The sequence below is a fragment of the Rissa tridactyla genome, chromosome 1 (genome assembly GCF_028500815.1).
Source record: "Rissa tridactyla isolate bRisTri1 chromosome 1, bRisTri1.patW.cur.20221130, whole genome shotgun sequence".
Lineage (NCBI taxonomy): Eukaryota > Metazoa > Chordata > Aves > Charadriiformes > Laridae > Rissa > Rissa tridactyla.
Genome location: NC_071466.1, coordinates 34,690,527 through 34,717,724, shown reverse-complemented (window position 1 = coordinate 34,717,724; position 27,198 = coordinate 34,690,527). Strand labels below are relative to the sequence as shown.

Genomic DNA, 27,198 nt, shown 5'->3' with positions numbered 1-27,198 from the left:
AATAGAATAAACAAACAAAAAAAAAATCAGTTGGCCCCTTTCAGTGGTGGCCAACCATGCCACTGAGCCATGGGACTTACCACCTGCCACCAACTGCCCCCACCCGAAAGGCTCCTCATCTTCCTTCTCTCTTGGGTTGTCCCTGGTTCCTGTACCCAAAGCAGGCTCGTCAGTCATGCTTGGTACAACAAGCTCCCACAGTCCAGTTCTTCAGCTGTAGGAAGGAAGCCATCTCCTCCTTCAAAGTACTGCACACCCGCTGTATAAACCTACTGATCGTACCATGAGCCATTGTGTTCTCAAAAGAGATGCGCTTGGTGTTACAGGGACTTGATGTACAGGAAGAGGCGTTGTCAGCTTGAAAAAGGAGCTTTATTTTCAGCGCAAAGTCACTGTTATCACCTTGATGAAGGAAAAGGTGATCTGAAGCGCTGATGTAACTGCTTCCTGCGAGCGTTAGTATCTTCATTTCAGTATTTCATGGAGATAGAAGATGATGAAATCCAAGGAGTGATATCACTGAGAGAGGGGTTGCCAAAAGTATTGCAAAGCTGTCTGTATTTTGGAAAGCAGGCTCCTGAGCTGAATCTTTTTAGATTGAAGGAAGAGCTCCTCTTCACTTTCTGGCCACTTCAGTAGATGGCTTGTCTCTGGGTCTTTCAACTGCAAAGAGAGCCCGTGCAAAGCAGAGAGCGTTAATGCTGAACCCCCTGAAGGGAGTCTGAGTGGGAGAGTATTCCTTGTAACCCAAACTTGCACGCTTACCCCTGTAGCATGTCCAGGCCCTTTCCCTCCATGTCCATGGAGAACACTAACCCTGTGGCTCCCCTTTGGAGGTGATCCTCTTCCAGTGCAGGTACAAGGGGACTAAGGAGTTAAACTCATGGCTCTGGCCTCCTTTGGTGGGAGTGGGCTGCCCAGAAGTAGTGGGACAAGGAAGGTGACTTCCTTACCTAATGTAGCAATGGGTCCTAAGAAGAAGATGGAAGAGCAGGTGCCAGTGCTTTATGGTCCCAAATACTGACCTTGGGTTGTTGCCACCTTTCTGAATAGGTGCCCCAGGTGTCTATTTCCATTAGCAATACATCTGTGGCCAGATATAGACTATTGCTATGACGTCTGTCAACATTTGGTTTGTGTGGCACCAGGGAAGACAAATCAAATCATAGAATCATAGAATGGTTCGGGTTGGAAGGGACCTTAAAGATCATCCAGTTCCAACCCCCCTGCCATGGGCAGGGACACCTCCCACTAGACCAGGCTGCTCAAAGCCCCATCCAGCCTGGCCTTGAACACTTCCAGGGATGGGGCATCCACAGCTTCTCTGGGCAACCTGTTCCAGTGCCTCACCACCCTCACAGTAAAGAATTTCTTCCTGATATCTCATCTAAATCTCCCCTCTTTCAGTTTAAAACTGTTACCCCTCGTCCTATTGCTCCACTCCCTGATAAAGAGTCCCTCCCCATCTCTCCTGGAGGCCCCCTTCAGGTACTGGAAGGCTGCTATAAGGATCCTTCACCCTGAGGCTACAGCCCCCAACCATGAACTCCTGGCGACGTGTCACCTGTGTTTCAAAGCTGACCAGTTGTGCTTGCATCCAGTGGAGGACAGGGATGCCCACCAGTAGGCTGGGACAGTCACAGCAGCACTGAGCAGGGCTGAGCCCTGGCCAGAATAGCACGTCCACCTCCAGGGAAGGGTCAGAGGTGGGAACAAATATCAAGGGATTTTGTTGTTCCTCTCCCCAGATGCTTGTTTCATGTTAAGTGAAATGCTGTTTAGATAAAATCAGGAGCTTTGTGTTTGTATTGACATTTAATATAAATGTTTTGAAAAGAAATAGTGTTTCAAAATGAATTTGTGAGACGTGCTGTTCCTACCCTTCAGCGACAGCATTTCAATCTTATCTAAACGCTTTCCTGAAAGGCAATTTCATTAAGATTCACACAGGCAGGAAATTTGCGTTTGAATGAAATGGTGATTTTTCCACCTGAAAATTTGTGACCAGTCCCGTGCAGCAACCCCAAGCTTATCTCCACCAGCTGGTTTCCCTGCTGCTGCCTCTGCTCTCCAAAGGGCTGGTGGGCAGGAACCGGCCTGGCAAGGCCACCACAGCAAGTTCTCACCTTGAGCCGGGACCCCACGTTGAAACGGATGCAATCTCTGCGGCTGGTGAACGATAAATGAATTTGATCCTGAGCCAGGATTTTAATCGTGGTGTAGCCGTTCAGTTTCATGGTGACGGACTGGAAAGGAGGGCTGTGAGTGTGGTGGCTGAAGTCCTGCCACCTCCAGCGTTTCTGGCTGGCCCCTGCCCGGTCCAAGCAGATCCCAGTGCAGGGGTTCACAGCGGCCCTGGGGACAAACGCAAAGCTGGATGAATCCGGAACCAACAACTTCCCGGTCCCGAAAGCCATCTTTTATCTGCAGTTGGACCAAACTTCTTATTTTTGCCATCCAAGAGTCAGTGCTGGGACCTGATGCATCAGGTCAGGGACTGGTTTTTAGTAATAGTTTTCGTCCTGGAGTAAAAGCACGTTGCGGAAATTGGCTGGTCCCTGGGAGACCAATGAGTCCCTGAAGGTCAGAGAAAATCCTTGGGCAGAGTGTGGGCTCTGTCTGTGTGTGAGTCCCCCTCTTCCTATAGCACGTCTACGTCTTCTGAAAGTCCCTGCACATGGAAATCTCTTTTGCTCTGGGAACCTTTATGCTAAAAACAGGTCCTCCGTGTGCGCGTGTGCGGTCGCGCGTGTGGCCGGGTGCAGGAAATGGCCTTGCCAAACTGCGAAGGGGAGAGAAATGCAGCGTCTGGGGAAAACAGCCCATGTTTGCAGCATAGAGACAGGAATCAATACTCCCCATCCCCGGGCAGCCAGGGTGGGCGGCTCTGGGTGCTGGAGCATCCCCCCAGCCACAGCTCATGGGGAGTTTTTATCATCCGCAGCATGTGTTGCGTTGAGTTTTTCCTGCCTAACTGTGAATCATGGAATGGTGAAGAAGTTGATTCTCAGCGGGCTGTGAGAGCAGCTCAGCCTCCCCCAGCATTACCGCGTGCTGCAGCTCAGAAAAAAACGGGAAAAACAAGCCCAGGAAAAAAATAATATCTAACTTTGCGGCTGTGATGTGCTACAGTGCCAGCCTCAGACAAGCCCGAACCAGTCCACATGCGGGACAGGCGAACTGCCCCACAGGCTGTCGGTTTTCTGTTTTCCTCTCATCAAAGCTATCATATTCTATTTATACACCTCAGAATGGTCACTTAGCATTGCCCTTAATTCATGGCTGCTGGGAGAGGCTGGGAGGGTCGTAGCAGCCCACCCCAGCTCGGTGGCAAGCCGGCAGCTGCTGCGTGGCTAATGCCGATGGGGAGTGTGTGGTCCAGTAGGGCCAGGAGAGCCCCGTGGCGGGGTCAGCGGTGATTTAGGGCAGTTAGGGATCGCTCCGGTGCCGGGCTATAAAAACCTGGCTGCTGCGTGATGGATGAAAGTCCAGCGTGTCTGCAGGTGAATGGGAGGACTGCAGGAGTCTGATGGAAGCATTATTGCAAAAGCTACTTAAAATGATTTGTAATAGCCTGTTAGACATTTAGGATGTCCATTAATTAGTCTCAACACAGGGAGGGCTTGTAAAATTGAGATGGGATTTACTGATTCCCCCAGTTCTCAGCTTTCTGGAGGGAAACTTTGGAGACTAGGGGTGGGGTGTCAAAAACTAGTATTTGATGGCTTGAACGCCAGCAGTTTTTACTGAAAGCCATCGGTCACCTCATATTACAAATTAGACTGCAAGAAATTGGTCACCTGAGTCATTCTTTGGCAAGGTACACTCACCGGGTATGAGAATAGCAAACCAAAAGCAGTGTTGACCTCAAGCTAACTGACTCCAGCTATTGAGGTTTGCCCTGGCGTGCAGATAATAAGCCCACGTCTTTCCAGTGTGGCCTCCTGGCGCTCCAGGACAAGCCAGTAAAGATGATGTGCCCTCATCCCTGCACTATAATGGGGCCAAGCCACCTCCACGGCCGTGTGGCCAACCTTGGCCAAAATCAATCCTCATGTTGGGGCCTCTGGACAGATGTCACTGGCAACTGAGATGGCGTGATCCCCAAGTGCCCTCGTGCCGAGCATGCTGTTACTCCCCCGGCACCTTGTTGCTCAACGTGAGAAGCCACCATGGTCTCTGGTGGGCTGCAGCACAGCCCTCCCTCCTTGTTATGCACTTTCACATAATAAAAATAAAACTGTAACAGAAAATGAAGATGCTTTCAGCATGCCTTAAAGCCCTGGGGGTGCCACCAGGGCGGATTGGGGCTGAGCTGGGATCCAGTGTCACTTCTGGGCTTGCACTTACCAGAGGTGGCCATCAGGGTGGAAGCAGACCCCGTGGCCTTGGCTCCCAAAGGCAGCCCTGATCCCTGGGTATCTGCTGTCCTCCAGGATGCAATAGGTGAACAGGGCTTCCTCGGAGAATGTGATGAGAATGGCCACGTTGCCCGATGGGTAGCTGAGAAACGGTTAAGAAAAGAGGAGCCCATAGAAAGCACACAGAAAGCTTTGGAAGAAAACCATCATGGGACACTGTCTGGGGGGGAAGTGACCCAAGCCTCCCCCACCCTATGGACAGCCGACTCCAACCAGCTCTCTAGACCTCGTTTCCTTGCAAGAGTGGCACAAGTTGTGTAGCCAGCCCCGGCAGGTTACCCCAAGGGAGGAGGGTCACGGTGGCCCACCCCGAGGCAGGGCATTCCCACGGCTGCCCACCCAGCCCCGCAAAGCGTCGCTGCTGCTGGATACTAAACCTGACCACTTCCATCTGGGAACAGGAGAAAAAAGGTCTGTCCATCAGGATAACATCGTCTTATGGGTTCAGGAGAACGGCAGCGCTGCAGGAGCAAAACCGAGGAGGTGAGAGGCAGGTGGGGGGGCTGGGGGAGGCCGTTGTGGGCATGCCTGCCTGGACACGGGGGACAGGGATGCTCTGCCCCAGGCCTCCCTCTCCCCGCACCGGTACCATCCCCGGAGCGCCGGCAAGCCACACCATCACACCCTGTGCTTTCCACCTAACTTGTTATTTGTTTGCTTACTTTTTAATTAACTCATTTTAAATAACTGAGGAAAACTCGTCCTCAATTCTGTGTTTTCGCATTTCACGTACAAAGCTCAACTCCTCTTATTTCATGTTATTAGCCGCTCTCTGATGATAGAATTTGCCAAGAGCCCTCTTTCCATCAGACACGCAAGTAATTTATCCGGCAACATCCTGACAAGCGAAATAGAAACATTTCTTTGCTAAGGGCTTAGCTCCCAGCCTTACAAGGGAGCTGAGCTTAATGCTATCTAATAGGAATAAGCAGCATTACCGCCTGCTTCTCCAGGAAGAACGGGGAGCGGTTTGGGGAGGAGGGAAGTGGGGACACCTTGCTGTTCCCTTTTAACGTCATTGTTAAAAGCAGCAGCTAATTCTCACGTGAAGAAAGGTGCCGTGCTCAGGTTTTGTCTGTCGTGGGGACCCACAGCAGCTCCCAGGTGGAGGCATTCCCTACGATGGCTGACTCCAACCGTAACTGCGGCACTGATTTATATTAACCCGAAGACGCACGCTTTGGCTCTGCAGAACAGCTAAGAATTGCTTCCTGGTTGTTAGGGACGGAGGACAACAGAAAAGCAACAAACCGCCCATTTTGTTCCTGCTTTCATTTTTCAGGCTTTTTACAAGGCTAAAAAGACGAACGGTCCCAGGCAGGAGGATTTGCTACCCTTATATTTCAGGAGGGGAGAGCAGTATAACGCACTTCTATGTCGAAAGTAAAAAAGCCAACAAAATCACTGATTGTGTGATAAATCACAGGTAATTTTCCTGCACGCCTGCAGAAACTGCAATGCTGTCTGGCTTGGGAAGGGAGAGGAGAGGCAGAGGAGGGAAGAGAGAAGCCATGCTGGGGGGGCGCTGAGCTGGCAGGGGGGTCCCATCCAGCCCCTGGATGATGGGACATGCCCCCAGTCTTCACTTTCCTTCCAAGGGTCACCGGGACAGGGACAACAGGCCCTGGGGAGCTGTTTCTCGTGGCAGCTGGGGTGGAGGGGACATCCTGGGACACCCCATCCCTTGCTGGGCACAGCGGTGACGTCCCTACTGATGAATTGAAGGCTGCCCGGACCCTGTAAAGCTTTTGCCTGTACTGCTAATTGTTGGACTAGGGCTTGGCCAAGGACTGGGAGCACTTCCCCAAGTGATTCCTGCCACTAGGCAGTTTGGATAAGGCAGCCTGATCTGGAAGGTAAGAGGGATGAATGGTATGGAAGTGAGTAGACCAGGGTCTAAGGCTTCAGCTGGGGTGGAGATCACTGACTAATGTTGTTCAGCCTTCAAGATGCATGGGATGCTCCATAAGAAAAACCCTTCATACATGGCCACCATCCCAGTAAAACCGCAGGGACGCCAGACTCAGCTTTCCATCTCAGCCACGAACACCTGATTGAGTCCATCTTCAAACAGCCACAAGTTGGTGTGTCCCATCAACTTAGTGCACACCCATCAACAATCTTTTTAATGTTTGGCTGAATCAGGTTCTTCTCCATATCCCATAGGAGATATCGAAATGAGCTTGACTGGAACCACAGGACTCTCATGGGGTATGAGCAGACCCAACACTATGCAGGTCTCCACAATCCCTGCCTGAAAAGCAACAAGAAGAGACATAACAGGATACACCCACCTTTAAATGCACCGCAACAAACTCACTGTCCAGCTCCAGCAGGTCTTCTGGGTGTACAGATGTTGGTTGATGCTTTTTGAAAGGGGCAGTTTTTGGTCTGACAGAGTATTCATTTTGTTTTGAGAGTCTGAATGAGATTCTGGTCCCTGAAAAAAATTTTAGAATGTTGTTGAGGAGAAGGCGATGCAGATCTGTCTCTCCAAGCCTTGTGTCATGGATTATTTGGAAAGGAGGGGTGACAGAGGGAGGGACTGAGGAATTTTTGTGCCTTTTGCTTTGAGCAGAAATAAATGGAAAGGAAAACCTGACATAACTAGGATGAGGTAGGCTCTGTGATGCTGCAGGGTGGCTCTCCTAAGAGCTGTAAGGGATCTCCCTGCTTAAAACAATGAAACATCAAGCCCATGGGCAGCTGAGAATTACTTACATCAAAGGATAGACTAGATATGAACTAGCAAGTCTCTTCCATACCATCTCCTGCTCCTCCCAACCAGGGGACATACGGCTTGGAGATGACAGGCCTTGCAGCAGGCAATTATACAGATCTGCATTTTGAGTAACTATGAATGTCCCTGGCCACTTGTCATTAGGATTATAGCACCTTTTACTACACAAAGGGCTGCATTGTCTGCTTCTTCTCTAGGTGCGCTGAAGCTACCATCTACTTTTGGCTCCAGGTCAAGCCCAGCAATGACAGCAACTCTTTAGCAAAGGTACGTACAGGCAGCAAATTTCATATACTGCTGAAGTATTTCACTGAGGTTCTCAAAGTGTCCTTCATCCAACCTAAGATCAAAAAAAGGGAAGTTAAAAATAAAATCAAACTGTTGGCTAATGACACTACTCGCATAATCTAAGGGAAAAAACGTATCATGGGATGTTATATCAGGATTCACCTGAAGCAATGCAGATGTCTGCGTATGAGATTAACACCATAGATGGCTTTTATAGCCACAGAAGAGATATGGGCAATCCATCTCATTGCACGTTTGATGAATTTTGCAGGAGATGCCTGTTTCCCTGCCCTTCAGTCAAGAGGAGCTGCAGGTGACAGGGGAAGGCTTGGGTATGGGCTTGCAGAGGTGAAGTGAGTCCCAGCCCTTGGGACACCCTGCCCACACAGCTCATCACACGTGTGGCTGGGCACCCTGCCCCACTCCACTTGCGTGTCACGGCCCTGACTGTCACTCTGGTCTCTCAGCACAAAACTCAGCTTGTGGGACTGGTTGGCCTAAGTGCTTCACGCCACGTATGCTGCTGGCTCCTGCAGAGCCAGAAGACAGACCCTACTCAAAGGTCTCAAACCAGGTCCTACCTGGAGACCTGAGTGGCACTCAAACCTTGTACTGCCCCTCTGCAGCTGAGAAAAATTTTGTCATGGGCTGTTGCTCCCATGAACATACTTACAAGAAGCACTTACAGGTCAGACCTCAAAGGACCAAAACGGTGGGAGAAAATGGGGAAACAGCAACAAAGCATGGATAACTCAAGTGATGCAGTCCACTCTCTGCCCACCTTGGCAAGGTCAGTGTGCCCCAGCCATGGCCACCTGTGGTGTTCCCTGGGAAAGATGCATCCCCAGCCTGGTGAAACAGGCTGCTGCTGAGCAGCCTGGGAGGAGGTTAAGAAGTCACATCCATGTCCACCAAGGCTACTGGGTGGTGGGTACTGAAGCAGCTGTGGTGGGAAGGTGTGCAGGGGCTGTGTGATGGGAGGGAGGCCTCGAATGGGGTCAGATGCCTTCAGGGTCTCTTGGGACAGAATAGTTACCCAGGGTTTGACTTGGGAAAACCTTTTGCCATCTGGGAAAGCATGTGGCCCCATCTCCCTTTCTAGGGAGCTTGCAAATCTGTGAATGTTAAACCTTCAATGCCAAAATTGCTGAGATGAAGCAGCTGATGGCTGTTGAGCCCTTATCAAGCCACCCAGCACCTTTCTAAGGGAAGATGAGCTGTGTGAGGACATTCAGGCAAGTATTGCCTTGGTAGCACTGAACTGTCCTGGTCCAACATTTAATGGACCAGGACATTCATCCTGCCAGGGCAGGTGATACCACCTACCAGTGGTACTATCATAGGACCGACATGAAGATGCCTCAACGCTTGTTGGTGCGTGTGGGCAGCAGTGCCACACCACCACAGGCAGGCTCCCACCAGCGAAACTCCCTGGGACCAGATCAAAGGGACTTGGTGGTGGGTCTTCCCTCCTGCTGCCAGGGCCTTGGGCCAGTGTCCCTTGGTCCTTACTGCTGCAGCAGTTTCTCCTTGATGCTTCTCCTCAACTCAGCTTGAGAAGGGTCGGCATGGGGAGTGATGTCCCGCTCTTCCTGCTCTGCTTCATCTTCACTCTTCAGCTTTTGGATGACAGCATCAAACACTTCCATATATCTCCTGCAGCAAAAGAGCTGTGGGGTACAGTGCCCATCAGGAGCAGTGGGGTTGTCATGAGGCACCTGGACAGACCAGGGACCTCCTCACCCTCCAGCTCTTCTGCCCATGTCCCTCTCCCCTTCCTCTCTGCTGCTGCCATGGGGTGGTCGCTCCCCCTTTTGCCAGGAAGGAACTAGTGTTACAGGCATGCTCACACAGTATGGGCAGACTCACATCTTCCTGGGGTTGTTCCTTCAGATCCAACACTGTTGGGATTGGCTTTTCAGGAGCGCTGCAAAAGGTGCACTTTGCAGACTCTTCCATCTGGATGGTTTCCTCAGAGGACAAAGGAAATTCAGCATCAGCTTCATTAATTTTTAAAAAAAAAAAAATAATTTTGGCTTAAGTCTAAGCTGTTCCTGTAAAGGCAAGCAAACCTACTTCATTTAGTGTAACACCAGAACTGCTTTTCATTACATATATATAATGTCAGGTTATGTTTAATTATCTGTGCTCCCAAATAAATGCAGTTGGCATGAGCTCAATGGAAAGTTCATGTGAAAAATGTGAACAGCTTGTTAATTTGGCCTTCTTTTAACGTCCTACGAAGCACTGGAAAAGTGAAAAAAAAAAGAGTGAAAAAAGGCTTTAAGCCTTTTTAAAAGCCTTAAGCCTTTTTCAATGGCTTAAAATTTTAAAACTTTTAAAACAAGTTTTAAAAAGCATCTCCTGTCTCTTGTTTAAAAACAAAACCCTGAGAAACTACATTAAAAATCAAGACGCGCTCCGTTTTTAAGGCAACCTTGATATGGAGAAACTTCAAGGGAAATGAGAACGTTTGCATTTTGGAAAAGAAAAGAAAACCCTGTGCTTGCAAAGCATTTGTGATGGAAACATTCATGCCTTCCTGATAATTACTCAGAAGTGGCTTAAGTCTGGATTAGCTTTGAAGGCCTTTTTCCTCTCTGTAGTATTTATAGTAGCCACCCTGATGCCTTCTACCGTGAGCAGTCATGTCACCCAAAGCCACCCTGTCTTGCCCCAGGTTGCTTTCAGGTGGGTTTTCTTCTTCCATCAGCCATCTGTGGTCCGGGGGATGGGTGGGCTGGCCAACAGCACAAACCCTGGTGCCACCAGGACTGATAATCGGCACCTGTACCTTTTTGCAGCCATTCTCTGGTTTCATTTGATGCAGTGTGGGTTTGTGCTGGCCCAGCTACGCAGGCTGCTGCTGCTGCTGCTGCTTATACAAAAGTTGTGCTCTATCTACCACCCACATCTGCCTTTTTGGGTGATTTATTTATTACTTGTTCCTTCCAAAAACCTCCCATTGAAAGTAGGAAGGCAAAGACCCTCCAGCTCTGACCTGAATGAAATGGAAAATTTATAACAGCAGCCGAAGGGACTGGTTTTATACCCGCTATCAGTGCCCCAGGGCTGTGCAGATGTGTGCACCAAGCTGATGTGGTTCACCAGCAGTGGGCTGGCACTGGGCACACCCAGCCGTTCCAGCCCCAAAATCCTTACCCTTAAGCAAGCGAGGGGTGAAGGTATAGCTGAAACCCCCAGCCACGCTGGAGGAGCCCCCAGCACTGGCTGGTCCCCAGCTTCAGTCCCCAGTACGGGCATCAGCATGGCCATCAAATGTCTGGGGTGGAAACAGAGACTTCTGCCTTTGTGTTTAAGGTGGCTGAGCGTCTTCCCCACTCAGATGAGGAGGGGGTTGATGGCTGCAGTATCAGTGGGTCTGCCACTGGTCTTTTCTTGAATTTCTGTTTTTCTTTGTGGATCTGTGAAACCAGTGGGGTTTTTTTCAAAGGCATGCACCGTTTGTTGTTTTTTTTTTTTTTTGTCAGGAGACACAGGTCTTCCCACAGCTCAAGAGACGCTTTGTGACCGAGTCACTGATGCCTGCTCTTTTCTTGTGTCGTCAGATGGGTCCTGGTTTTCTGATGGTCAAGCTTAAGACTCTTAAAGGGTAGAGCCTCTGCCCTTTGGAGCAATGTTTGCTCCATTATCAGAGAAGACACACTGTCTTCTTTTCTCCTCTCCCAGCCACAGGAGCATCAAGCGTCTTTGCAGAACATTTTTCTGGAGCCAGGTGACTTTTCTGGAAGGCATCTCACCAGACAGCTGGCAAATCCTGCACTGCCTGGCTCTAAATGAAGCAACAAGAAATTACTGGGGCCAGGGAGGAGAGAGAGAGAGAGAGACACGCTCTGTGTGACCCTGAAGCTCTGAGGTGCACCACTGTGCTGGGATGAAGAACCCTCCATCAAAGCTGTTCACTTTGTCACCTGTTTTTCCCGAATTTGAATTAATTTTGTGCTCACCTTCAGCTCTGGAGTGTTGCTCAGCCTACAAATAGCAGTGGCAACTCTCCAACCTCTTCCCCCAAACAAAGATGCGCCCAGCAGGAAGAAGCACCCCTCCTTGTTGCCTCACAGCACCAACCTCCCCCGCCGGGCACTGCTGCAAGATGCAGTGAAAAAAACACCACTGAAAGAGTGCTCCTCACTGGTAATTTCTGGTTTGTCTTCCTAACTGACCAGCTGGATCTCACCTTGCCTGAGTAGAAGGTAGTTGCCGACCCATCATCCTCGAGCTCTCCTCCCGTGGACAGCAGGTCCTTGTCTGACGCTGGAAGTGGATTCCCTTGGGCAAGCTCGACTGGCTCCCATGCATCTTTTTGCAAGGAAGAGTTGCCAGTTAGCTCCTATTCGTTCAAAATGACATCTCCCAACTTTGTGTGCAGAGGTTTTTCTCAGAGAAAGGCTTTGCCATCCATCGCTTCCCTCTGCCTCCTCTGCTGGGGCCCCAGGACTTCTGCATGCCTCTTTGTGCCAGGGCCCACCTTCAGCAGGAGGAAGGGCCACCACAGGGCCTCCTGCTGGTCCCGTCCAGTCCGGTGGAGGGGGCAGACACACATCCCAGCAAGCGGCATTACCCCCAGCATCTATTCGTGCAAGGGGAGAGGGAGATGTGCTGGTTAGGCACATCTATCCATCTCCAGAAGCACCGACTAATCTCCAGTGACACCCCAAGAGCCTGGGAAACTAAATTTCTTCCCTCTCCTTAGGACCTGGCACTTCAAATTTGAGAGGGAAAGCTGCTAAATTAGCCTAAACACGGTCCCATGCTTTTGAAATATTCATAAATAATCTCAAAATAGCAGTTAGCAGGGAGAGGAGAAGTTTGCAGATGATATTCAGGGTGGTTGAGGCAAAGGGCTGACTGTGAAGAGTTGCAGAAAGACCCTCGTGGCACTGAATAAAAGGGTAATAAAATCACAGATGAAATCTGATGTAGATAAATGTAAAGTGATGCGCATGGGAAAAGACAATCCTAGCTTTACATACAAAATAATGGGCTCTGAGATGGCTATTTCCACTTGGGAGTGAAATCTTCAGGTTATAACAGATAGCTCTATGCAAATGTCAGCTCAACACTCAGTAGCAATCAAAAAAGCAAACAGAAAGCTAGGAATTATTAGGAAAGGAGGAGAGAGCAAAACAGAGGAAATCATTATGCTGCTGTATAAATTCGTGGGCTTCCACCTCTTGAATACTATTGTGCAGTCCTGATTCACCAATCTCAAATATGATATAGAAGAAATAGAAAAGTTACAGAGGAAGACAATTGAAGATGATCAAAGACATAAAAGGGCCTCCATTCAGGGAAAGACTGAATAGATTAAGACTTTTTATCTTGGAAGAAAAAACGACTGAAGAAGAAATATGACCGAGTTTTGTGATGGGAAGAGTGGCACGACTGGGGAACAGCTGTTCACAGTATTCAGCGCTCTTCAAAGGAAGAGAGTGATCATCAAAGAAAACTATCAAGTGACAAGTTCAAAATAAACAAAAGAGATTTTTAGCTGTGGCATTCCTTGCCGTAGGGTACAGTGGATGTTTAAGGCTTGCGTTAGTTCAGTAGGGTGTAAAATAACCTACGGGAGAAGAATCCATCAAGGGCTATTAAATGCAGAGATGGTGTCTACAGTTCAGGAGGTTCCTGAGTCACAGACCACTAGGGGAATGGGGAGTATTCTGGGAAGTATAAACAAATGTTTGCTCTATTTTTGTATTGCTTCCTGAGCATCTATCTGCTGGGTCTCACCCAGGGCAGGATGCTGTGCCAGGCACGCTTTGGGGCTGACTCTTTGCAGTCACCCTTACATCCTGCATTTAACACAAGGCCATGTCTCCCACTAAAGAAAAAACAGCTTAAATGTAGCCTGAGGTGTCTGGTGATGCTTCCTGTCACAGAATCACAGAATCACAGACTGGAAGGGGTTGGAAGGGACCTCTGGAGATCATCTCATCCAACCCCCCTGCCAGAGCAGGGTCACCTACAGCAGGTTGCACAGGAACGCGTCCAGGTGGGTTTTAAATGTCTCCAGAGTTGGAGACTCCACCACCTCTCTGGGCAGCCTGTGCCAGTGCTCTGCCACCCTCAAAGTAAAGAAGTTCCTCATGTTTAGGTGGAACTTCCTGTGCTCAAGTCTGTGCCCATTACCTCTTGTCCTGTCCCTGGGCACCACTGAAAAGAGCCTGGCCCCATCCTCCTGACACCCACCCTTTAAGTATTTATAAGTGTTGATAAGATCCCCCCTCAGCCGTCTTTTTTTCCATATTAAAAAGACCCGAATCCCTCGACCTTTCTTCATAAGAGAGGTGTTCCAGCCCCCTAATCATCTTGGTAGCCCTTTGCTGCACCCTCTCCAGCAGTTCCCTGTCCTTCTTGAACCGGCGAGCCCAGAACTGGACACAGTACTCCAGATGCGGCCTCCGCAAGGCAGAGTAGAGGCGGAGGATGACCTCCCTTGACCTGCTGGCCACACTCTTCTTGATGCAGCCCAGGATGCTATTGGCCTTTTTGGCCACAAGGGCACATTGCTGGCTCATGGTCATCCTGTTGTCCACCAGGACTCCCATTCCTCATTGTTTCTGACGCAGCCCCCTGCGTCACAGAGATAGAGCTGCCTGGTGCCTTTCCAGCCTGAACACACCAGGTGCAATTTTCAGCTTAAAACCCTTTCCACCAGGACCTGCAGGCAGGTGCATCCCCTTTTCCTTTAGCTCCCAAAATGGAAGCCTGTGTAGGCCACCACTTCAGAGCATAGACCCCTTCTCATAGAATATCTCCACTGTGGAAGACAAAGGAGTGACCTCTGTGGCTGTCGGTGGGAGCCAGACCTTAGTGACCAAGGGGAAACACCAAGCCCCCGACATAAAGCAAAAGACGCGCCCCTGTAGAAACCTGGCTCACACCATCTCTTCCCATCACCATGTATGGGACCTGAGGAAGCCTATCTAGTCCACCTGTCCTGCACGAATGAATTTTCTCTGCAGGTCCTCAGCTGGAGCACCAAGGGATGCACCTTGTGGTACATGCAGACCTCTGATGTGCATCTCACCATGCCATGGAAATGCGGCCTGGTGGTGGCTGGGTCTCAGGACAAGGATGTTTTATTGCAGTCAGCTCACCTTCCCCCAGCCTGGCCTGGATCATCTTGGGTTTCATCATTCCAAGGCACCATTGAAAGAGAGCGGCTCCTGTTCTTCTTATGAGGCATGGTTATGAACGAGGGGAGAGCAAAAAAAAAAAAAAAAAGAAAACGTACAGCAATGGCTTGAACGGAGAGTCCAAATCTGAGTGATTCACTCAGGTTTTCCCCACGTAAATTAAAAACAAACACTCGGATGCTCTGGTGACGCAATATATAAGTGCCTCTTCTGGCTGGAAACTCACCACCTTAATGACAGGGACGTTTGTGTCCCCGTGCACTTTTCCAAGGTTGTCTTAAAAGCCATGCCTTGGCTGTTTACAGCCTGATGGATACAAACTAGGAGCCTCGCTTTGCACCTCCTTTCCGGCTAGAAATGAGAATGAGGGATAGTGGCTATTACAAGGTAATCACACCCCGGGGGGAAATTCCTGAGCTCAAGTATCTCTGTTCCTCAGATCAGGGTAATCTCCTTGCCCTCCGCTAGCCATTGGCAAAAGCTTGTCAGGCCAGGCTGGCTTGTCACTCTCAGCGTTTAGGAGCCTGCCGGATTTCTGGAGGCTGCTGCATCGCCCAAGCCGCCTCGTGTTGCGATTGCATGCTCAGTAATGTGGAGGGGAGGCTTATTTTCTGAAAACCTGCCATTTTCACCTATAAAGCCTAATTTAAAGTAAACGCAAGGCCAAATTCTATTCTTATGGACACCTGTGCTATTTTACAGCAGCTCCGAAGGAGTAATGATGACACACATTGAAACAGGAGGACAATCAGACATCTGTCCAGTCGATTGATCCGCAGGAAAGGGAGCGCAAAACACTCCATTACACACACTGAAGCAAATAATAGGATAGTGATTGTTATGACAAAAAAATAAAACAACAAACCAACCCACCCACATTTCTTGGCCCTCGATTTCCATCAGAAAGGGGTCCCCGCTGTGTTTGGCTCTGTAGGATAAGGAGGAAGATGAGAGTCTTGAAAGTAGAGTGTGAACTGCAAGTGAGCAAGGAAAGGAAAACTCCATCTCTTGGCTGCAACCTGGGGAAATGAGGTGGCTCCCTCCTCTTCCTCTTCCTCTTCCTCTTCCTCCTCCTCCTCCTCCTCCTCCTCCTCCTCTTCCTCCTCCTCCTCCTCCTCCTCCTCCTCCTCCTTCTCCTTCTCCTCTTCCTCTTCCTCCCTTGTTGTGGCTGCGCCTCTCCCCCACTCCTCCTCCTCCTCCTCAGGGCCCCCCACCCATCACCAGACGGGGGTCCTGCCAGTCCCAGAGTGCCCCCCAGCACCGCAGCCAAGCCGCCCATCCTGCCAACGCTGGAGGGAGTTTTTGGCCACAGAAAGGCAGAATCCAGGTGCCCCACGGCCACATGCCTTGTGCGGGGGCTGCCGGTCCGGCATCACTGGTGCAGGTTCCTCACTCCCCCAGTGGCCTTATTTTAATCAACTTGTGCTGAATAATACATATTTCTTGTGAAGAAAGGCGGGTGTTTCTGTGCAGGGGGAACATTCAGAACTCAGCTCTGAATACCGAGCAGCAGTTTCCTCAGAGCAGTAGGATTCAACCTGGTAATCAACCCTATTAGCATAAAAAGGAACTGTCTAAATGTCAAGCCAGGTTCAATAAATAAGCGCTAACACATTTAGAAATGGCTTAGAGAGGGGAATTAAAAGTTTTGCTGCTAATTACCTTTCTTATTTTGTATTTTCTGTCAATTCTAGCTCTTCCATTCAAATGAGACAATCATTTTGCTGCCAAGATGAAGGAAATGAGATGGCCTGAAAGTTAAGTGTGGGCAAAGCTGTTCATACATAACAGCGAGCTAACAGGGACCTCAGCCCCTCTCGCAACCCCCTGGAAGCACTGTAAGGATGGGGTCAGCAGACCCTTCCCTCAGGTACCCTCCAGCCTCCTTTTACGGCATGTGCCAGCTCCTCTGACAGCTCTTGATCCCACCAAGGTTGGGAAACACCAGGAGATGCCGCAGCTTTTTGTAGGTCACGGCTTCCTCTCTCGCTGCAAAGAATCGGAGTGGTGATGGGGAGCCCCGAGAGCCCACGTGCGAATTGGGCTTCTGAAAAATCACGTCTCAGGATGACGTTTTATGGGCAGCAGCCTGTATATTGTCCTGCAGGACCTGACCCTTGGCTCAGAGCTGGGGAAACCACCACCAGAGGAATATCGTTTGGGTTAGGGGAAAAGAGACATCAGCAAGGCAGGGAGGTGGGATGGTTGGATCCCTGCGGTAGCAGCAGGGAGGGCTGGGTCCGGCCGTAAGAGGACAAGGGAGGGAAGGATGGCTCTGGTGAGCCGAAAGCATGCAGCTTGCTGCCCGGGAGGTGGGCAAGCAGAAGCAGGGAGCTCAGCTTGCTGGAGGCACATTTTATAAGCAGGTTCAGAAATCAGTGCTGGTTTTAACAACCAGCCCTGCTCCTCTGGACCCAGCCACCCCCAGTGCTGCCTGAATGGGAGCGGCTCGCCCACGTCTGGTGCTTTGGTGCGGTAACGACATATAACTGATACTGATGGCAAAGGCTAATCCACTCTGCCCCGTAATGTCCCCAGTCAATCATGCAATATTCTGTTATTGGAAAAACTCATTTTTGCCCCTCCGATGGTAATCAGTGTATGCCCTGAAGCACAAGGCTTGATAGCCTGTGTAATTTGCAACCTAGCTAAGTGTAACTGCAGATGTTAATCCTATTTATACAAATGCCTGACAAGCAAAAGTAGGGATGGAGGGATGAGCTGCAGGGCAGGGCAAAGAACGGAGCTGGGTTTCCAGGAATTCTCCTCCTGCAGATCTGAAGCTGTTGAACCCCACTGACGGGAGATCGAGAGGTTTGGGGTGGGTAAAGGGAGGTAGCACAGGAAGCGACTCCGCAGTTGTGCCCCTCTGTTTGCCCGGTATCTGTTCTGGGAAATGCTGGAGCAGACTTCACCATGGAGCATGTCCCCTGCTCCGGGCAGCCACTCTCTACCTAACAAACGTGTGCCAAAGCTTGTTGTGAAAATAAAAAACTAAATAAGAAAAAAGAAAAATGAAAATCAAGAATCTCTTCTTTCTGCCCTTTCCCCTTTTCTCCCCAGAATGAGCACTTTTTACCCCAAACAGAAAGGAAGCACTTTGCAGTCCCAGGTCTTTCTTTCACAGCCTGATTCCTCTGAGGACTGCAGATGTCCAGACAGAAGCAGAAAAGAGGAGTTACCTTCCCTGCACTATCTTGTCACCAAACTTAGCAACGAACAACCAGGAGCACTGTCTTGACGAGCCTATCTCCTCTGCTCTCTGGAACCAGCTGCTCTTCACTTTGCTGCTTTTATTTTGCAATTTTGATAAATTTCTTCTCCTCTAAGTTTTGCTTTTAATTTATATCCACCTTCCCTTTCAATGTCTCTCCCTCTGTTTTTCCACTTCCCCCCCCTGCTCTGCCTCTCTCTTAATTCCTATTCTTGTTTTCCACTCTTCCCTAGGGTCTGTCCTCCTTAGTTTTTCATTTATATGCCCACAGCTATTCATATTTTTTCCTTTTCTAATCTCCTATTTCTTGCCGTCTTTCTCAGGTTCCCTGTTTTCCTTCTTTCATCCCCTTCCCCAACTGCTTTTTTCTGCAAACCACAGGTTTTTCTTGCCTCCTGCACTCTCTGACATTACATGACCACCCATCTAAGATGTGGAAGAACTGAAACCCCCTGAAACTGAGGAGGAAGACCATGGGAGGAAGAGGGCTGCGACCCTTTGGTTTAAAGCTGGTGCTCCCAGGAATCCTCTTGGCCCTTTCCTAGAGGCTAAGTCTAGTATTCTGTTGAAAATGCTCCCATTCACATTACCCTCCTCATTTTTATTATGGCCCTGGATGGCTAGACAGGATTGCTTGTCCTCCATGGCCACAAAACGATGCTAATCTCTGATCCGTGGTGGCAAAAGGAGGACTTCAAATGCTTTGGTTGTTCTTACAAACAAAATGATCTTTAGTTTAGCCTGTGATTTTCAAAGGATGGCAGATGGGCACCTAAAAAGCTCAGGTTTATCTCACGGTGGCTGTGATTATTCCAAATATCACGTTGTACCTTGCTCACACAGTCCTGCTTCGTTATTCTCCTCTCCATCCTCGTCCGCTGCCTCTTCATCAGATTTGGTTGTCCCCTTGCTCTCTCCGGCCTCGGAGTACACCTCGCTCTCCCTGGAGAGCACCGCCGCGGCTGAAGGGAAGAGCAGAAATCCCTGCAGTGTGAGGACTCAGTGCCAAAACTGCTTCTGCACCATCCCAGCCTCCGATGGGTGCCAGGTGGGGTGGGGACCACCTGCCTGCCCTGCGGCCAGCCTGGGTGGAGGAGGGTGGTGGGGCAGCTGAGCGTGCCCTGCCTCTCCAAGTACCTTACCTGGGCCTTTTGAGGAGGGTGTTCCACAGGTCAGGAGACCTGTGCAAGCTGAACCAAGGCCCAAGGTTGTCTCCATAAGTGAAGTGCCTGAATTAGGAGCCTACTATTGTCAACAGCAAGGAACGAGAACTTCCAGCAAACTATTTGGAGGAGTAGGCACCCAGCTCAGGGGGGATGAGACAGGGACACAGCTCTCCAGTTACTCACTCCCTAAAAGAGCAGGAAAAGGTATTTCCTCACCTCCCCAGGGTGCAATGAGACCTAAACACATTAAATAACATATTCTGGGTGAACTGCACCCTGAAGCGATGCTCAGTTTCTCTACTTGGCTGCTAGGTACTGAAAATACCCTCCTAATTGGCTGGTGCAGGACTAAACTGTGGGAGGAAGGGTTCTGTATTCAGAGAGGCCCTGAACCTGCTCCCATCGCAGGTGGGTACTCAAAACACACTTGCAGCAGTGATGGGGACCTGTGCCTGTGATCGCTCACTCTGCCCCTTTCACTGAGGATGGGGAAGAAGGGAGGTCACTGCTTTGTAACTGCAAGAAAGCCCCAGTTTCTAGGAATTCATGCCTTCACGTGAAATCTGGCCAAATAAGTCTCTTGGGCCTCGCAGAAGAGAAAGGTTCAATGCCAGTAAGCCAGGGCTTTGCAGGAGCTGTGACCTGACGATGACAATGGTCTCATCGGGACAGGAGGGACCCAGCATCAGAGGGACCCAGTAGCATTTCCAGCTGTGGATCTCCCCGGCTTTGCTCCCCTCCCAACAGCCTCAAAACACCCAGCACCTGCATCCCCATGTGTTACTGCTGGCACCATCCCTTGTCCTGCAGGCCTAGTAAAATGTCAGCATTTCAGTGGTCTTATTCCAGGTTTAGCTAACCTAAACCAAACACCAAAAAACCCTCCAAACCCAAAACAAGGAAAACCCATCTTCATGTCTATTTAATTAAGAATAGTACTTCTGGAAAACATAGTTATAGACTACACAGAGTTTGTTGTGCTTTTTTTTCCCTGCTGTTCATCTCCTGCCCATCCACCTGGGCAAGAAACATCAGATGCGCTAAGAGCCCACACTCATGGGTGCACACCGGTGCTTTACCCCACCAACGCATCCTCTCTGCCTGGTTACACTGAGTCTTGTTTGCTTTTTAGAGCAAGGCTGTGAGAGCTTGGCCCCCGTTGCATGTTTCCATAGCTGCAGAAGCCCCAACCGTGGCCAAGAGCCCCCAGTTGCTGTGGTTCCAGCTGCAGGGTCTAAGGACAGCAGCAAGGGTGGGCTGGCAGTGGATGGTAATATCTTTAATTGTATCTATTAATATAGATGGAAAAGAATAGACAAGCATTTGGGCACATTTGCTGCTTTCTTTCAGACCTGAGAAAGAGTTGGTACAGCCAAGAACACTTTTTCCACCCCAACTGTATACTACAATTGGTCTAATAAAAATGTATTTCATTTGCCTACAAAAATCACTCTTCTGGGCACTTTACAGCCATAAAGCGTGCTGTTTTCTATTCCTGGCTTCCTTTAAAAGGCCAGGTCTTGCTGCTTATATTAGTGAATGCACCAGACACATGGTACAGCCAAGTGAGCACTGCTGTAGGAGTCTTCACATTATAGTTTTCTATGCTTCATCCTCCACGCACTTAAATTGATTTTACACTCATGGTACTCCTGGGACACCCAGGCAGCTGCTTCAGATTTTTGCCAGTTTAAGTAAGATTAGGATCAGGCCCAAGAGCTTGTGTGCCTTGCAATGCCCTACGTGTTGCAGGCGCTTTTACCTCGGTGAGCTTATATCTGTGTTCCCAGAGGACAAAGAGTAAAATTGGGATCCACAACTGGGATGCGTGCAAAACCGATGGTTAACTGTGGGAATGGGCAAGCAAACCCAGAGGAAACCAGGCAAAACTGGTTTAGGATCTGGTTGTGATGCACGTGCCAGCAGGCAGCGTTTGGTCCTTTTGGCATCCCTGAGACCGTGTGCAGAGGATGGTTCGATCAAAAAAGGTGTATTAAACCCAGAACCTTAATGCTGCTCACTTTGGTCTTCTGTGGGCTTAAGGCTGCTCCTGCCATCCACAGCCTCTGAGTTCTTCTTCTCCTCTCCTATTACTGAAACAGCCTAAACATCATGTTTTAGTTATAAAGTGAGTTTAGTGGATGGAAGGGTGGGAGGGGAAGGGGGATTAAATTTACTGCTTCAGTGACTACAGATCTGAAATAAATCTCCGATTCAATGATAGATCAATAACACCAAGATTGGGTTTAAATTATTAATAAACTATGAGAAACGAGGATAATTATTCTATGAGTCACAGCTCTCTAATGCACTGCACATTTTTTCCCTGAGACATCTGCATTGAAGCACGGCCTGCCTATCTTTTGGCAGAAAGCTGTAGCCAAGAACTTAATGCTTTTTGTTTTGCTAGCTAAGCATTGCATAAACCCTCATGGGCTGAGACAGCCTAGCGACAACGTTGTGATTCTCTCACAGAGAAACTCTTAGGCCAGGTTCCGCTAAAACTTTTAGGTGTCTAAAGTGCCCCTGGAAATCAATGTGACTTTGGCCCTCAAACGTCCTTCTGAACCTGGATGGATGGAGATAGAGGAGTTGCATTAGCCTAAAAGGAGATGCTGGCCTTGAAAATTGACCTTGGATAGTTGCAGAGGCCAATCTTGCTGGTGGCAACAAGGAGGGACAACCTCAGGACTCCAGGAGGCAGGGAGGGAGGGGAAGAACAGTTTTTGCCCATTGTTGGTAGACTGCAATGACAATACTGTCAAAACACTCGTGAACTTCAAGTGAAGTTCACTTTGCTCCCCCTTTTGGGGCAAAACGAGAGGGATCCATCAGCCCGAGGAAGCCTACTGAAATCAAGAAGCTGAAAACTAGAATATTTCTCCATTCTGGATTGTCACCATCTCTGTTGACTGAGACAATGCACACTAACACAGCATAGGCTGGAAATGCTGAGTACCTCTGGGCATCCTCCCACCTCAGCAGGTGTCATCCCTCAGCTCCAGCATCATGGCTTGGGGTGGTGATGGAGAACAAGCCTGACTTCAAGGGGCAGCTGACTGCAAAATCAGCTCACCCCTGCACTTTGACGGAGCGGGCTGGGGTGGTGTGGGCTCAGAGCACTCTTGTCGATGCTCGTCAGCTGCTGGGCCATCGGGCAAGGTGCTGAGCATGGCCCTGGCTTACCCCTGGGCTATCATTGGTGTCTGATAGGCTCTGTGCAGGGATCTGAGAGTTTGCCTTTTGCCATTTTCTAGGTGAAAGCCCTAATAATGTGGAAAGTAAAACAAAGCTGGGTCTAAGGAAAAATGCCATAAGGCATTTTGTGCCATAAGAATAGGAGGAGGAACAGAACTTAGGATCTTGGTGATGAGAGGTATTTATCCTTGTCAAAGTGCTTCAACTGAATCAACATTTCTGCCAAACAAAACCTACCATGTGAGTATTTTTCTTTAAGTAAACTGATGCCAAAAGCCGCTTTTTAAAAAACCTCTACAGTTCTGAGTACCTGGGATGTCGGACAGGGATGCTTTAGATGAACTCACCTTCCTCCCTGGCAGTCAGGGACTCGTCTGAATAGCTCCACTCCGTCTGGGTCGTCTTGTCCTTGAAGTCGTCCGTTCTGTTGGCAGGATAGCTGTCTTCACGCCATCTGAAAAGAAGTGACACTGGGTAGGACGCTCGTAGGCCGTTCGTGGCTGCGGAGGGGGGGAAAGGGCTGTGGGGTTTAGGAGCAGACAAGGTTTCCCAGCTGTTTCCAGTGGTTCTTGGTGGTATTATTTTGGGCAGGGAGCACCAGTCACCTTAAATGAGTTCTGGCTCAGAAGGTGTGAAAGTTAGGTCTTGCGGCGTGCGGAGGGGAGAGATGTTCTCTCAAAGCTGAGGGCAGGAGGGTGCGGGTGGGGGTAACTGGGGCTTTCCAGACCCCCTCCCACTCTCTCTTTTCCCCCGCAGTTGTCTGGCAGGGTATGGAATCATTCCCAGCCTACGACACAGAGCTATTGAGATGTCCGGCTGCTTCTGTCTCAGTAATGCAGGGAGAGTTTTTTGATCACCCCTGTGATATACTAATTTAAAGATGCTGGCGGCCTCGGCAAATAAAAAAAAGCAGGAAAACAAAAAAGATGCTGAACGAACTGTGGTTGGGGCCTGACTTGATCTGATTCAGGGAAAGGAGTGAAGGGCTTTTGATTATTTATTTTTTTGTTTGTTTATCTGCATTAGTAATTCAACAAGGCCTTTACACATCACTGCTTTTTTATTAGTTATCTACGAATTTTAAAGGATTCTGGGCGCAGTGCACACAAATTAATGCATCTGTGGATTAAAACCTTCGAGGAATCAGTTAAGACCGATTTCCCTTGATATCACAACACAGTTTTTACCTCAGACCGTAACATTTTGGAAATCTGGGGGAAGAAATAGAGCCCACACTCTTTCAGGCTGCAAGTTATGAATTTATAACCCTATAATGAAAAAAACCACCTTGCTGCATGTTCCTGTAGCAGTACAACAGCCTTTCTTTAAACAGTTGCTTATATCCATTTCCCTTGGTGCCGAGTGCATGTGGCAACATCTTTAAGGAAAAAAGGCAAAACATCCTTCAGATATTCACATAAGGAATGTTATCAACGAGCTGAGTGCCATTTGAAGTAGACTGCAGAAGAATGTGGTCTTTATTTGTCTCTTGAACAAGAGTCTCTATTCTATTTCTTTTCTCTCCCCTTCTCTCTGTCTGCAAGGAAGATTAGATATGTCTAACATTTATATCGGGCAGCCGAAAGGAGTGAGCTACATCCCCGGCTGATGTAAATCCATGTTGCTCCAGCAGCATCAGTGGCGTGAAGGGTGGCATTACGCTGATTTACCGTGGCTGGGGAATCAGACCTCCCTTTCCTCCCCAGCAGGAAGAGCAGCCTGCAAAATAAAAATCATACATCGCAGCCGCTTCGAGAGATGCTGCACAGGATTTATCTATCTGACAACAACAACAAAAATAAAAAAAAAAAACCTCTGCAGAGGCTCGCAGCATCCCTTTTAATACAGAAAATGCTGAAGGGCCCGAAGACAACCACTTGGACAGACATAACTTCCACTTTATTAATAGCAGGGGGACAGCAGCAGCTGCCAGGCTGTGGATGTCTCAGGCATACTATAATTCTCCAGTTGTTAGGTGTTCCTGCTGCTCACCCGCATGTGGCATAAATACAGCCTAACGTGACTGAATTCCATAGAAAAATGTTACCAATTACTCTCCTTACTTGGATTCCTTTGGCTTAGAACCAGTGGGCTGATCTGATGGGGAATCTGTCGTCGGTGCTGGAAGGGACAGAAAAAGCTTTCTTTAAAAAAAAAAAAAAAAAGAGATCCTCTTTTTGTGCAGAACAGCAGGGTTTTTTTCTTGCCTTGAGATTTCTTGCCATTTCATTATTTTGTATTTCAGATAAAACCTTCCCACCTTAACGAGGAACATTTTTTGCCATGGGTTTTTATGGTATAATAAATTGCGAGAGAGCGAAGAAAAAGCTCCCAAAAATGAGCCGTAAAAAAAAAAAAAAAAAGTTGCTGGAGACAGAGGGCAGGCTTTGCAGAGGAAGAGGCAAGAGTTACAAGCTAATTTACTTTGCCCTTCCGCTCGGGTTTCGCCTGTAAGCGGTTTGGGCCTCTTCCCTTTACCGACTCTTTGGGAGGGCATATTCTCACGCCTGTTTCACCTTCACTGCTGCTGCACAGGGGCAATGGGGTGAAGGTATGATGCTACAAGAATAGGGAGGAAACCGGGAATTTTGGCCCAAACACCTTGTCCAGGCAGATGAAATACCCTGGGGGGTTTGCTGCCAGAGCGGCCTCTTTCTCCTCCAGGTCTGATGCAGCCCCCTCCTACAGGGTTAATTGTACATCTCGGCTCACCCCAAATGCTCTATCAGATAAACCACTGCTGAGGCAACCTACCTCAGCGCCAACAGCCCAAGTGGCGTTATTTCCAAAAAATTAGAGGGGACAGAGGGAGAGATCTAGGGCAGACTTATGCAGAAGGTGATGGGAGAGAGGCGAGGCACCCGTGAGCATGCAGAGGTCCGGGGAAAGAGCATGGACATGGAGGCATTTGGGAAGGGCAGCAGGATGGCAGAGGAGACGGTGGAAATGACAATGTAGAAGACATAGAAAAAAGAGAAGCACGGCTGTGAGAGTGAGCCAGAAAAAGCATCAAAATGAAAAAAAAAAAAGGTTATGGCTCAGATTACATAAACCACTCTTATGAAAGACAAAAAAGCAATGAAAAGAGATTGAAAAAGGCCAATGAAGCGCTGTGAATCACTGTACTGTACAAATTCTTGAAGACATAATAACTGTTCACTCTAGGTCCCTAATGAGGCATTCCCATGTTTGATTTTCCTTGGTAAATCTACTTGTGTCTAAATACTATCCCTCTACTGAAACACGCTGCAAGAAACTTCATATTTAATCTGAATTTTAAATTGTGATGTCGAAATCCAACAAGCGATTGCCTGGGATATCACCGAGCGAGGTTTCTGCACACATTTTATTCCAGTCACTTGTGGCTGTTTCAGATCCTCAGCCTCTTGCAGGGGCAGATTTTTCCTCAAGGGTGCAGCTCACGTGTATGTCTGCTAAGAATACTTGATTTCCACATGGAAAGCTCTTCAAAAATAAACCTTACGTCTGCAAACAGTCGATTTTTCTCATTCTTGGGAGCTGGCAAATTTGCCGGCTGTGCATTTCTGGCTGTGCCAAGGCAGGCTGTACTAGGGGCTTTCCTAGAGCAGGTGGAATGCGGGCTTATGGCATGCTCAAGGATGGCATGTGGAAAAAGTCCAACCTTTCCTCTAAAAACTTGGTTTATACTTAGTATAAGGACGAGCTGTCCACTTGGATCCCAGTTTGGGATCCAGTCTCTGTTGCAGAAAGTCAGACTCTCCCTACGTAGGGAACCAGTTGCCGTTCCCCACGGCTGCTGTGTGGTCCCCTTCCAGTGGCTTTTGATGGAGCCACTTGTCCCTCCTTCACCCACCCACAGGTGACAGCTGTGACCCTGTCCTGCATACATCCACAAGCCACATCCTGGCTTGCAAGCAGAGCAGATGGACTGTGTCACCACATGCAGCCAGAACCAAAATGGGACAAGTTCTTGCCATCCTTAAGAAAGGGTTTTTTTTCCCCCTGTAATTTAGAGGGTGTTTCTTTCCACGGAAAGCCCCTGCTATCTGCCTCCAAACATTGGCTGGGTTACTTAATGAGTGGTAAAATATTATTAAAAGCAGGGTATAGGGTATATACATATAAAAAAAAAGGTAAATATAGCTTGAGATATCTAATAAGAGATAATTGTTTAATACTAAACTCCAGAAAAAAACTAAATCACAGTGTTTGGACTCTGCACATCTTGGAAAGTCAGAAGTGCTGCCTAAATGGATGGGTGGGTTTTCCGTTTACACTCTGTCCTGGCTTCACTCTGCTTCTGTTTAAATTACTGGTAAAATCCTATTTTTTCCACTGGGGCACTTTTAGACTAGCACTTTGCATTTGTGATGATCTCTCTGACAAACTCCATGGTTGGGATTCATGTCTGGGTGCTGGTGCTCCTCCTTACCATGCTCTCACAGCTCAATATTTTTGCCCAAAACCTGGTACCAGCCAGCCCAACGGTCCACACAACCACAGCCTTCGCTGGCAGGCGGGGAAGGGGAGGCACAAGTTTCTCCTCAAATTTCAGGTGCCCATGCATTATTCTCATATTTACCATATGCAAACAGAAATGTGGAAAAGGTGAAGGCCAGCTGTCTTTTTCTCTCTCCTACCTTCTAACAGATTGCTGAAAAATACCTGTTAGTAGCTTATCTTTCCTTGAAATTTCTTCAGAGGTCTTCCAGCAAACTTCACTCTTTTCTTTCTGCTTTGCAGGAAAGGATGAGGAGGCTCCTTCAGGCTCTGCATCCCAGGCAACCTCTGCGCTGGTTTTCCCAGTTGTCTCTTTGTTGAGGCAAGCAAGGTTAGTCTGCTTAATATAATCTTGTATTCTCTGTTTAGTAAAGGCTTCTTTAGAAGTCATGTACTCCTTTTCCAGCCTTTTCACATTTTCCACCGTGAGAGCAGAGCTGGAATCTGACGACCCAGTCCCAGGGGAAACTGTTTTGGGTTGGGACTGGTTACTGCCAGACCCCGACAGCTTGTGTCCATTAGACAT

At 48.8% G+C, this 27,198-nt stretch overlaps 1 protein-coding gene across 1 annotated transcript; it reads right to left on the bottom strand.

Annotated features, from left to right (window-relative positions):
- Positions 1-516: 516 nt before the first annotated feature.
- ERICH6B (glutamate rich 6B) lies at positions 517-27,198 on the bottom strand. The gene is given in 14 exon segments (XM_054217645.1): positions 517-663; positions 2,127-2,355; positions 4,351-4,503; positions 4,794-4,882; positions 6,716-6,861; positions 7,437-7,501; positions 8,962-9,119; positions 9,319-9,420; positions 11,648-11,769; positions 18,657-18,788; positions 21,014-21,095; positions 22,515-22,644; positions 24,254-24,311; positions 26,838-27,198. Coding segments are annotated over 14 exon segments (1,974 nt in total).